Genomic DNA, 13,097 nt, shown 5'->3' on the forward strand with positions numbered 1-13,097 from the left:
TGGTGGGAGGACAGCCTGGAGCACAAGCCGAGCCTGTGGAAGAGCCAGCACTGGGTGAGATATACCCTCCCACAATAGCTCATGAAGCCACCATGGCTATGTCTGTGCTGAGGCCCAGAGCTCTGAAGTCATCCAACTCCAGGCTAAGGCTGGTAGTGAGCTATAGATCCTGGCTTCGGTACTGACTCTGCCACTCATTCCCGAGTTCTCCCTCCCAAAGCTGCCACGTGTGAACAAAGACGGCAACAGCAGAGCCCAGCACACATGGAGCCAGTCAAGGATGCAGGTAACCCTGAGGAACAGACAGCCTCCGCCGTGCACAGGTGCTGCTGCTGCCCCTGCCACTTGACCCAGGCCCTCTCTGCAGAGCTCAGGAGCCTCCATCTCATTCCCTCATGTTCAACACAGAATCAAAGTGCTCCTGATAACCACCTTATACGAAGAATGTAAAATGGTACAAGAGTCCAACAGGTTCTCAAAAAGCTTAATGTAGTATGATCCAGCCATTCTACTCCAGATGTGCATTCAGGAAGTGAAAACACAGGCTTATACAAAAACATTGTGTATACAATGTCCAGAGAGCATTATTCAAGACAGTAGCTAAAGTATAGACAACCCAAATGCCCACCAACTGATTGGTGATCAAACTGTACTGCATCCTCAATGGGTACCCTTGTATGTTTGGCTATATGTATACCTGAGGCCAGAGGACAACCTTGGGCACTCCTCAGGAGCCATCCACTTGCTTTTTGAAAGTCTCTCTCACTGGCCTGGTGCTCACTAAGTAGGCTAGGCTGGTTGGTCAGTAAATCCCAGATATTCACCTGTCTCTGCCTCCCCTGTCCTGGGACTAACTACACACAACCATATGCAACCACACAGCACCAGACCCAGTTTTTGAGGTGGGTTCTGGGGAGCAAGTTCAGGTCTTTGAACTTGCACAGCAGTTATTTCACTCACTGAGCCACCCCCCCAGCCCCACAGATATTCTTAAAAAAAAAATAGAGGCTGGCACTAAAGCCCACACGAGAAATCCCAAACAGGCAAGTCCAAAGGTAATGGTTGCCTAGGGCTCAAGGTGAGAATGGGGTCAGTGCTTGAGATTTCTTTCAGAAGGACAAAAATGTACTAAAATAGAGTGTGGTGCTGGCTGCACTGCCCCAAAAAGGTTAAAGTCTCAAGCATGGTTCATTTAAATGTGGAAAAGTATGGTGTATGAACTGTATTCCAGTAAAGGTCATGTAAAAGTATAGTGACCATCACAGGCACATCATGGGATTAAACAGTGCTGGAAAATAGTTGGTGCTCAATACATGTTCAATACAGTGGAAGGCTAACAACTTGGGGCACACAGGGACAGGCCCAAGGCTTGCACGGGCCCAGGATGCTCCGGAAGCAGGAGCTCCACCCAGCAGCAGGGGCCCCCGTCAGCACTAACTGTTCCCCAGGCAGTGGCCTAAGCACTGCCATGTGGAGGCATGACCCTGTCAGGATCTCTCTGAGATTGGAGTGTGACTATCTGAAACCTGAGGCACAGGGTTGAGGTATCTGCTCAGGGGCTGGAAGCTGAGTCTTGATGGAGCTGGAACTGGCTGGTCTGGTACAGCAGCCCAGCTGCATCCCACATGTTGCCCCGCTTGCCCACCTGAGCAGGTGATCTCCGCCATGCTTCCTGCCCAGCTCCACCACACCCCCAACATTGGCTTTCCCCTTACCTGCAAGTCCCATCATTACCTGAAAGAGATACAGCTTCTCTGCCAGACTTTTGGCCAAGTACACATCAATCTGGGAACAAGGGGAAAAGACACTTAGAGCAGGCCCAGGCACTCAGATAGGATCAGTGGCTCAGAGAAGCAGCTCGGGGAAAATGGTCAGCTCATACTAAGCAGAGGTAACCAGGCCAGGCCTCCCAGTCAGGCACATCCAGGACTCCTTCCCTACAGCTGCCAGAGAACCAAGACAAAAGCTAAAAAGAACACACATGCCCAGGCACCAAGATTGGGATGCCTCCTCAAGCCAGGGAAAGAGCTTTTGGGGAGATGAAGGAGGAGGGTCACTTCCACCCCCTTGTGTTGTTTCTTCTCTGCTTTCTCCCACCTTGCCACTCTAGCACTTGCAGGTCACCCTGTTTTAAGAAGGTCTGCATGGCTCTATGCGACCTATCTCCTTTTTTCTTCACCCACACTCCTGGCTCCCAGGCTTTGCACACAGTGTTCACTCCTGCCCTTGGGCCTTTGCACATGCACTTTCCTCTACCTGGGATGTCCTTCGCAGGTGTCTCTGACAACTCACTCATCCTTAGGAACTCAGCGGGGTCACCACTTGAACAGAAGCAAGCCAGGGCTGCCTGGCTACAGAGTGGGCTCCCTCTGTGCTGTCTCCAGTTCTCTCTGTGGTGACTTACTTTCTTTACTGGAGCTACAGCTTAAGTGCATTTAAGTAACTCAAATCTAAAAACTTAGTAAGTAGTATCCAACGAGAGGGGAGTTACTGCCTGTCTAGGGATGGTCTCCTCAGTGACCATGAAGCACAGGGTGGGTTCCAGATACACCTAAGGAGGCCAGGGGCATATACAGGGCCTGGGCGGGAAGGGTTCTGAGGGGTAAGAATTAAACAACTCTGTCCTTCTGTGAGGAGTCTGCAACCTGCCTGCCCACAGTTTGTATTCAGAGGCTCCTTATCTGTCCCATCCACTGGCAAGAGGCTGCCTACAGCCAAGGGCACAGCCTGGTTGCTGTTACGTCATTGCCCCTGGTACCCAGTGAACGGGGTGAATGACTACTGAACGACACAACCTGGCAGGCCCAGGCATGGGAGCCAGCAATCTTTCAGTCACCAGCATCTTTCCAGCGCATAGCCCTGCAGCTGGCTTTGCAGAGAGTGGGGCAGAGAGCAAACAAGCTGAATCTAGGCACACCAGCTGAGGTCTCAAAACCAGGGGCCGCTAGGTCAGGGTTCTCAAAGAGAAAGTCGACCACACAGGTATCTGGGGAACAACAGAGGCAAGAGCAAGGTCTAGGGTCCCCAGATCATCAACAGGCCCTTCTAGACTAGCCTATGGACACGTGGAAGAGACTTGGTCCCATGGCCTGTGGTCCAACAGATTGTTGACAGCAGCAGTTACCTCCTGTATGACTGGGTCATCTTCTTCATTGGCCATACTAAGGAGAGCCCGCCACACAGTCCTCAACTCGATCTGCAAAGACAGCAAGAGACCTGGGCCATCAGCAAGCTGTTCAATCAACCCTTCTAAAGCACCTTTCTTCACAAGTGTTTTGCAGGGAAGGGGAGCCCAAGACCAAAACATGGCCTCCTTTCTGTGTCTGTGGTAGAAGCAGCAGTGAGCAGAGGAACAAGCCTGCAAAGGGTGCAAGCAGAAGACCCAAGCCAACACATGTCAACTGCACCTCTGGAGAAAATTAATAAGCAGTTTTACAGGTTTCTTGACCACTCAAAAAGAACTCCCAGCCAGGCCTGAGGAAGCTGGCAGTCCACAGCCATAGCTTCAACACTGAAGTCCTGAGGGTCCAGAGTTAATATAAAAGCCAGCTGTCACATGGCCCAAGACTTCCCAAGGTCTCTTCAGACAGACAGCTGTCAGACTCTAACCCCAGTGAGCTGAGCTGATCTTCTGTGCTTTGGGGCCAAAATGACCCTCTTTGAATATTTTTCTCTCAGGTTTATGAGGCAATAAGGCTATGAGTATTGTGACTGTCTCCATCTTACAAAAAAAAAAAAAAAAAAAAGACTGAATTCAGAGACAGGTTACAGGTGCTTACTCAACATCACACCACATCAAGACAATCACTGAACTTCATGTCCAGCCCTTGGGACTTGGGGGACAGTTATGAATGGGGAAGTTCAGTGGAGAGTAGGACCCTCCAGTCAAGGAGGGTCATATAGGTGGGCCTAAAGGATGGAAGGAATAGAAACCCAACACACAGAGAAACGGGAGTTCAGGCCAGAGAGATGAAGAGGGATGCCTCCAGACTTCCGGGTCTTCTGCACCAAAGGGCAGCGGTGCTCATGGCTAAGTGCTGAGATGAGCACCCACCCCTCTGTTCCTTGGTAAGTGCACCCCAATTTTATCTACCTCACATCTGAACGATTTAAGACCCAAAAGATGGACCAGTAAATGACTATGATCCCAGTACTGGGGGGGGGGCAGAGGCAGGAGAATCATCAGTTCAAGGTCAGCCTCAGCTACATGGGGATTTGTGTCAAGTCTAGGCTATAAAATAACCTGTCTCCAAAAACAAAAACAAAAACAAAAACAAAGATTTGGCTGGGCATGGAGGTGCCTTTAATTCCAGCACTTGGGTAGCAGAGGCAGGAGGAACTCTGTGAGTTCAAGGCCCAGCAAATTCCAAGCCAGCTAGGAATGCACAGTGAGACTCTGTTTCAAAAACAAACTTGTTTTGTGGGAAGGTGTTTCCAGACAGGGTTTCTCTGTGTAGCCTTGGCTTTCCTGGACTCTCTTTGTAGACTAGGCCAGCCTTGAACTCACAAGATCCACTGACCTCTGCCTTCCTGAGTGCTGGGATTAAAGGTGTGTGCCACCATGACCTGCTGTAAAAGTAATAAAACTTAAAAAAGTCACAAAGATTTAAAGACACATAAGCAATTCCTTCAGTACAGGGCTCAGTAACAGCTAAGGTCCCACATAAACTCACTTGTTGAGGACACAGCCCACTCTTGGACTGCCTGGGCACTAACATCCGCCCCATCCTTGGCATCTCACTTCCTCTCACTTCATACCAGGTCATCCTGTCAGTTTTGCCTTCAAAGGAAGGCACCTGGCCACCTGGGCCACACCTCGATCTGACTTCCTGGGTCCTTCCTGCCCCACAATTACTCTTCAACCCTAGGTAGCATCACTCTGAGTGCTGCCTTCCAGGGTTCCCCATCCTCTTCAGAGAGAATCTTCACTCTTCTAGAGAACCTCCGCAGACCTCAACCTTTGCCTTAGGCTCTGCCCCCAATCCATCCGGGGGCCAAGCTAACTGTTCAACCCTAACTTCAGGTTCCTTCCTGTGCCCTCTTCAGGGTTTTGTTCAAATGTCACCTCAAATCTAAAGTGGATTCTGTCCCTCCTTTTCAACACTGAAAACTGCCTCCAGCTGCTTTCCCTTCTGTGGCCGCCATAGCACATCATCACCATGGGACAGTTTATGCTGGATCTGTCCTTCCTGAGCAGAGGAAGCTCTGGAGTGGGGAAAGAGACAGGCTGGCGGGAAAGGGGCCATCACAACAGATCAGGACGTGGAGGGCAGAAGGTCTGAGCCATCTAAGCACGGTCCTAAGCAACTGCCACTGTACAGCTGCACTGGCTGCCAAGCGTCTCAAATGTGTGTCAGGCAGGTACCTGCTCTGCAGGGAGCCACGCTTGGTGACCAACTGGGAGGATTTCAGGGGCAATCACAGAAACAGCACATACAAAAAGAGGCTGTGGGTTAGGAGAGTCTCGAGACCCAATTACTCTTTCATGGCTGAAATCCTGCCCAGCCCTGCCATCAGGCAGAACGAGGCCCCTCCCTCTGAACACCACACCTGATTGAGTTACCTGCAAAGGTCATCACCTCCCTTTAGCCTCCCAGCCAACAGCATCCAATGCGGTGGCTTGCTAAGGTTCAGCCTATGACCAACAATAATCCTTTCCCATCAATGATGCAAAAGATATGTGAACTGCCACAGCTGACGCTGCTTCCTGTAGCATGACTTACATGCCACACAATGATGTTTTCCATCCTTGCCTACCCAAAATAAAAATGCTGGTAGCAAGACCCCCGAGCCAATTCAACACTAATAAATCTTGACCTGCAATCTCTAAAGCCAACAAACCAAGCTTCCTGAGCCGGTGCCTCTAATACCAGCACTTGGGAGGGTGAGGGAGGAAGGTAACAAGTTTGAGGCCATCCTGGGCTATCTTACAGCAAAACCACATCTGGGAGGAAAAAAATTAACAGACACAAAACAAACAAAAAGGTTTCCCAATCCTCGAGAGACAGCCAGTCTTGGTGATAACTACCCACAGTGCTTTCTGGCCCCCTTCCACGGGCCCCTAAGCCCTTACATGATCCTGCCCCTGTCTCCACATCTCCCCGTGGCCTGCTGACCAATCATTGAGCCTCCAACTGGCCAGGCCCCACGCACAATCCCAGGGCACTTCCAGGATGTTCTTTTCAGCATGCTGCCACTCCCTGCAGGAGCAGGCAGGTTCCTCGAGAGCCCGACTGGAGCAGCTGCTTCCAACCCCTTCCTTCCATTACTAGCGCAATTCCTTATTTCCTGAATGGCTCTAACCTGGAACCTCCTGGCTGCTCAGGTGTTGGCTGTCCTCCCCACTAGACTTAGAACTCCACGGAGACTTTCTCCGAGCTTCAGACTCCTCCACCATAAAGCGGGGATAAAAACTGTACTTCGTCATCCTTATGGGATCATTATTATTTTTTTTTTAAGTAAAAAAATCCACAGCTCTTCTTCCAAACGCTAGTCATGCCAGGCACCAATATAACACCAAACATATTTAATCTTCTCACTAGCCGTGCACATCAAAATTTATAGTGCCCAACTTAGAAATGATTTGCCCAAGGTCACGGCCCCAGGAGACCGTAGAATCAAGAAATGCAAATCTGGCTTATGCCAAAAGAGCTTTGATTTTATTCTTAACCACTATGCCGTACATACCTTTGGTAAAAGGCAGTATGGTACAGTGGTTTAGAGGTTGGACTCCCGCGCGGAACCTTGCAGGTTCAAATCCCACCTCTGCAACGTACCAGCTGATTAATGGCATGAATTGCATAACCTTGGGTCCTTTCCTATTTTCATCCCTAAACCGGCTACACAGCAAGCGCCGGCTTCAAAGCGTAAGTGGAACCTATAAGAAGGGCTGTTGCTACGTGGCAACATGTTTTCTTCCAATGTAAGACCGAACGAGACAGCCACAAACGGAAGCAGGAATGTCACCCATCTTACCCTCTAAGGCTTGTAACACGGGAATCACATTACCCCTCGCCTCACAGATAGGGGGATGATGATATGCCTGATTATCTTTTCCATCCCAAACCCAGCAGCTCCAAAGGCAGGACTCCAGGACGAGCTGGCATGCGAACTTCCATCCCCCGTGACAGCAGGATCCCCGGGTGGCTCGGGGTCGGCGCAAACACAGACCGAGGAATGAGGCGTCCCCAGGGCAGCGTGGCCCAGGCTCGGCTAAAACAACGACCCCGCCCGTGCAGGCGGCCCCGGCGCCCTTCCCGCCCCTGCGAGGGTCGCCCCGCCACCGGGCACCGCTGCCCTCGCAGGGGCGGCTCGGGAGCCGGGCCCGGGCGGGGCGGCGCGGCGAGGCCTGAGTCAGCGCCGGGCCCGCCGCCGCCGGCCTCCCGACGCCCGGCCGTGCGGAGCGAGCGGGGCCCGGCGCGGCCCGGCCGCCCGTGCGCCCGGCCCGGGTCCCCGGAGGCCGCGGCCCCTCGGCACGCAGCGCCGCGGCCCTCTCCGGCCTAGTCGTCGGCGCGGCCCGGGCCCCCGCGCGAGTGCGGCGGCCGAGGCCCGAACCCCGGGGCGGCCGAGCCGGGACTCACCTCTCCGCCGGGGCCGCGAGCGGGCGGCGGCAACGGCCCAGGGACCCGCGGGCTGCAGAGACAGCGGCGGCCGGGTCTTCTATCAGGCAGCGGCCATGTTGCTGCTGGAGAAACTCCGGCGGACACGTGGGGGGAGCGGGGCCGGCCCTCGAGCTTCCTCTTACCCACAATGCCCCGCCCCGGCGCGCGCGGACCCGCCCCTTCGGCGAGCGACGCCCGGTGCAGAGAGCTCACACCGCCTGCAGGGGGCGCCGCTGTGGCGGCAAAAAACGAACGGAGATCGGAGGCAAGAAAAACGAACTGCTGCTGGCAGCGGTGGGATTCGAACCCACGCCCCCGAAGAGACTGGAGCCTTAATCCAGCGCCTTAGACCGCTCGGCCACGCTACCCAGCTGCGAGCATCGCTTTCTAAGAAGCTACTTAAAGCTCTTATGCATGTATATCCACTCTCCGGGGATTGCATTTGTTTTTATCTACTCCTCACAACATCGTCACGAGCAACATTATCAGAAGCCAATTCCTGAAATAAAAACATCTGGATGCGAGCTTTGAAGCAGAGGACAGTTTTGCGCTCTATGTCACCTGGTCAAGGCGTCCGGTTAAGCCTCTCTGCCACCCACCTAACCCGAAGTAGGCGTCCGGCGCTGGCAGTACCTCTCGCCGAGCTCTGAGACACTATTACAACTTTGCAAATGGAATATATCCTTTGTAATATGCACAATAATATATATATATATATATATATATTTGGCCCTCGACTTGCCCTAGTTTTCCAGCAACCAGATCTTTTGCTATCAATTTACACCCTTGGAAAAAGTTTTGTCCGGATTGTGTATGGGTTGGTGTGTGTAAACATCTATTAACAGACCAATTCACGGAGATGCGCGGCTGCCTGGCCTTTCAACAGACTTTTTTTGCTGTTGTTTATGTTTTTCCTTTTTGCGTTTGTTGTTACCAAACTTCATCGAGGACAGATGCGCGCTAAGGCACGCCTGCGGACTTCGACGCTTGTCCTTTATCTGTTCGGGGCGGAGCACGCTGCGGAGGTCAGAGGACAGCTTGGGGGGGGGGTGTGTGCTCTCTCTTTCCACCGCAGCGTAGATTGACAGGTTTGGAGGCCAGGGTCTTACCCACCTCACCGGCCCCAGACAGGATTAAACACCGAAAAAGGCGCAGGGAGAAAGATTAGCCACCAAGCAGGGCGTGGCAGTGCAGGCCGGTGATCCCAGCACTCTGGGAGACAGGGGCCAGCCTGGTCTACAAAGCGACACAGAGAGAAGCCCTGTCTCAAACGAAACAAAACAAAATTCACGCACATTTCCACCGCCTGGGTTTAAACGCATTTCTGCATATTCATTTGTACACACTTGTACATGCGTTTTGTCATTCTGAGTTAAGGTTTCACCGTGCCAAGGCTGGCTTTGAACTTGCGATGTGGCTAGAAAGGCGTTTGAACCCCTGATCCTCCTGCCCCCGCATTCCAAGGACTGGAATTACAGGCCTGCACCTAGCTAATTAATATGGCGTTTTGCTCCCAATTATTTTTCCCATGTGTATGACTTTTATTAAAAGTTAGAACAGGTAAGGCCTGCAAGGTGGCTCAGCAGCCAGGGGCGTTTGCTGTTGAGTCTGAGAACTGGAGTTCAATCTCTGGGATCCACATGATAGAAAAAGAGAACCACCCACAAGCTGTTCTCTGACACACAAATGTACTACATGATAGATAGATAGATAGATAGATAGATAGATAGATAGATAGATAGATAGATAGATAGATAGATAAAATTTAAGAGGCCCTTTTAAAGCTATATCTTAAAATATGAGCTGGACATCTGTGGTCCCAGCATTCAGGAGACAAATGCATGAGTGTTCAGCAGAGTTGAGGCCAGCCTGACCTACACATGGTGACTGAGTATGTTCCAGGCCAGCCTGGACCACATAGGGACACTCTGTCTCAAAACAAAAATGAACAAAAAAAATTTTTAATTATACTAGACTCTGAAAAGTAAAACAAAACAAAACCCCCTACATTTTAGAAGTCCTTTCACGAGCACCATTCCAGCTTATAACCAGTACGAATTTGATACATTTCCTCCCAATAACTTCTCAAACTTAGGTGTAAATCCATGAGCAGGGTACAGCCTTCTTTTCTGTGTCATCGCAGGATATCAACGCCATGAGAAAGCTTTTCTCGGTCCGTTATCATGTTTTCGAGATCTATTGTGCTCTCGTGCTCTAAATAAACAATATTTGTCTCTACGTTTTCTGGACAATGTGGTAGGAAATCTCCACAGTTTGTGGCTTCTATTCCATGCAGGGACCTTTCTCCATGTTTTCTGCCAGAAATGAAATTGCCGAATCATCTGCACATTTTTTTTTCCTGGCTGGAGGTCAATGAAGGGTCTCTCTAAGTAACTCTGGCTGTCCCGGATCTCACTATGTAGACCAGGTTAGAACACAGTTGAGATCTGCCTGCCTCTGCCTCCCAGATAGGAGGACCAAAAGCACCCCTACAGATTATCAGTTCTTCCGAAGTCAGTTTTGTCGTGTCGGAGTTTGGGACAAGCACGGAGCCATTCTCTTGGCATTTCACATTTACTGCTGTGAAAATCTGCCTCACGTCCATGGTGTCTTTCGTTACTCTCTGGCTTGTGACTCCCTCTTCTACTTACACCTCCTCCTCTCCCAATGGTAACTCAGCTCAGTCAGTGCAGTAACCCCAGCAGTACTAAGCCTTGTTCACTGGGACAATCCTGCAAGAACTCCACTAGGGTTTGTAGCAAGCCAACAAGCCACAGCAAACCTCATTTGGGGTTGTCACAATCCTGACTCTTGGGGAATCTCATAGTTTTCTACCCCCTAAATCCTCTTTAGTCTGCTGGGGTTGGTGTTTTGTTTTGTTTTGTTTGTTTGTTATCCATCCTTCCACCTTTAACAGCTGCACAAAGATTTTGTGGTTCTGGAAGCTTTTGTTGCTTTTAAAAATAAAGTAACCATCCATCTAGTGAGGGAATGGGTCAGGCACGGCAGGAGTCCGGGATGAATGGGACTAGCCCTGAGATCAACAGATGTCTCCATCCGCTCAGGATATTTCAGTGTCAGGAAGGAGAGTTTGTGAACTGTATACCTATCCTTCAGGATAGGAAAGTGTCCCCAATGTAGGAAACCTGTGGGAGTCTGTGTCCCAGCCTGCTCTTCCAGGCATTAGTAAGACCTCAAAAAGGGTCCTTGGTGGCACTTTGTTCTAAACATCCAACCAACCCGACTTCCCCCAGGCTCCCAGTCCCTCAACTGGCCAGTGTGGTCTGTGGTAGACATAGGATTCGGGATTCAGGTTGCACAAACTCATCCATTCATGAGAATCTGCATTAAGATATCACAAGTGGTCAAATTGTTCCTCTGAGTTGAGCTGGAATCAGTCTCTGGAACTAGAAAGGAGAGTGGAGACTGGCTACATTCTGTGACAGGCTGTGGCCGTGCATCAGGAATGGTGGCACACGCCTTTAATGCCAGCATTCAGGAAAGAGAGGCAGGTGGATATCTGAGTTCCAGGCCAGCCTGGTCTATAGTATGAGTTCCAGGACAGCCATGGCTACACAGAGAAGCTCTGTCTCGAAAAACCAAAAGGGGTGAGGGGAGCATAAACACAGGGCAGTGCCCTAGAGAATTCCTGGTGATTTTCCTGCTCCTGCCTCCAGTCGTCTTGGAGACATGCCTTGACCGTTTAACACATGCCCCTCTCCTGCAAAGTTAGTGATACCCAGTAGCTATCGGTTATACCCAATACCTGGCCCTTGGTTAGTAGAGGCTCAAATGAAACTAGAGATATTCCTGCCAGGGCCGTCTGAAGCAATTCAGGTCTGTCTCCACCAGCACAGACTGAGCAGGAAATAACAAGGACAGGGCTGGTGTTCTTGGAAGTCAAAGAGGGGTGTTTTCCTGTAGTCCTGCAGCCCAGCACATGGATGTCTTGTGACAATCAAGTGCAAAACCAACAGGCAGGAACAGCAGAATTTCACCTCAGAACCCTGGACCCGCACGGCTTGAACAGTGTAAAGTGACCTTTAATAAAACATTTTTTCTTTTCCAACCTCATCTAACAACGACTAATGATGTTCTCATCCTATATAATGCCTCTACCAAGCCAGAGGTCGGAAAAGCAGTTGCCCAGCTTGGGCAGGGTGTTTTGCGTGGGAGGGGCTTATATCGGTTACTCTTCCCGTTGCTGTGACAGGATACCTGGCATGCTCACCTTAAGGAAAGGTTTATTTGGGCTCACAGTTTGAGGGTCCGGTCCCTCTGCAGGAGTGTGAGCCATCCCCATGCAAGAGGCAGAGAGATGAATGCTGGGGTTCAACTTACCTCCTCCTTTGTTCTTCAGCCCTGGACCCAGCCCATTGGACGGTGCAGCCCACAGATAGACTGAACCTTTCCACCTTAATTAACCAACCGTTACAAGAACAAACCAAAGCTCGCCCTGGGAATCTGTGAGTTTACTGGACGTACTTACAGCGCATGGGTGATGGACTGCCACAGCAGAGAGTCTTCACCCTGAAGGGACGGTGGCCTTCCCATAGCTGCCTCCTCCACTAAGCTCCCCAAGTCTGTAAACCCCAGGTATCCCCAGACCACCAAACCACATTAGGACAGAATCACATGCAGATTGCTGGATGAAAGGCTGCAGGCTCCAGACCTTTCCCACCTGCTCCTTCTCTGAGGGAACAGACGGCAGTCAACTGGCTCAGGGAAGCAGGCGCAGCTGAAGGCCGATGCTCAGAGGACCGAGTTCTATACCAATCTAGAAACTCCCTCATAGACAAGCCCAGAGTTTGGTCCCCTGGGTAACTCCAGATCATGACAAGTTGAAAATCAGTATCAACCACCACTGCGCCCAAAGAGGTTTCATGATTTGCCCATGATTGGTACCCAAGGTCTGGGTTTATATCTGCATGTGCAAACATGCATCAAGTTGTAAATTATGCAGGTTCCTCTGTGAAGGTGTAATGTATCATACTACGCCCCCGCAAATGTCTGTACCAAGTCTGAATCTTTAAGTTATCCTCCTGGGAGGTCCTTACTTGCAGCAAAATGATAACGGAATTTTGACCTGTGTAATATAACAACCTGCAGTGTTTAACATTTCTCTCTAATCCTTAGGTCCCCTCCCCTTTTGAGATTTGTCCTTTGTCCTCATAGCATCCACTCCATTTTCTAGTTCACAGACTGAATAACCTTAACTCTTTTCCCATTTGGAACTAATGTTTCAAGTATTAGATTTTGAAATATTTGCATACATATAGTGAGATATCCTGAACTCGACATGGAATATACTTATATATTGTGTATTATTATTATTATTATTATTGTTATTGTTATTGTTTGAACTCCACTTGTAGCTAAGCACGGCCTTGAACTGATCCTCCTACCTCCACTACACCTGTTTTCTTTAGTGAAGGGTGGTTGATAGGTTCCCTCTATGCAGCCTTGGCAGTCCTGAAACTCTACTTAGACCAGGCT

General features: G+C 50.5%; 1 protein-coding gene and 1 non-coding gene across 4 annotated transcripts in view; both read right to left on the reverse strand.

Annotated features, from left to right (window-relative positions):
• Polr3e (RNA polymerase III subunit E) overlaps window positions 1-7,738 on the reverse strand; it is a 32,406-nt gene extending 24,668 nt beyond the window's left edge. For all 3 annotated transcript variants that reach the window (XR_009585459.1, XM_021635675.2, XM_021635674.2), the window contains exons 1-3: window positions 7,581-7,738; window positions 3,125-3,196; window positions 1,735-1,785 (exon numbers count right to left, since the gene is read on the reverse strand). Coding sequence is in view for 2 of the 3 variants with exons in the window: in XM_021635675.2 (XP_021491350.1) it covers window positions 1,735-1,785; window positions 3,125-3,160 (87 nt within the window). In the remaining variant the exon portion in view is untranslated. The remainder of the gene's footprint in view (window positions 1-1,734; window positions 1,786-3,124; window positions 3,197-7,580) is intronic.
• Window positions 7,739-7,887: 149 nt separating this feature from the next.
• On the reverse strand, window positions 7,888-7,969 carry Trnal-aag (transfer RNA leucine (anticodon AAG)). Its single transcript has one exon. It is a non-coding gene; the product is annotated as a tRNA-Leu (tRNA).
• Window positions 7,970-13,097: the final 5,128 nt, after the last annotated feature.

Source organism: Meriones unguiculatus, chromosome 14 (genome assembly GCF_030254825.1).
Source record: "Meriones unguiculatus strain TT.TT164.6M chromosome 14, Bangor_MerUng_6.1, whole genome shotgun sequence".
NCBI classification, from domain to species: Eukaryota; Metazoa; Chordata; class Mammalia; order Rodentia; family Muridae; genus Meriones; species Meriones unguiculatus.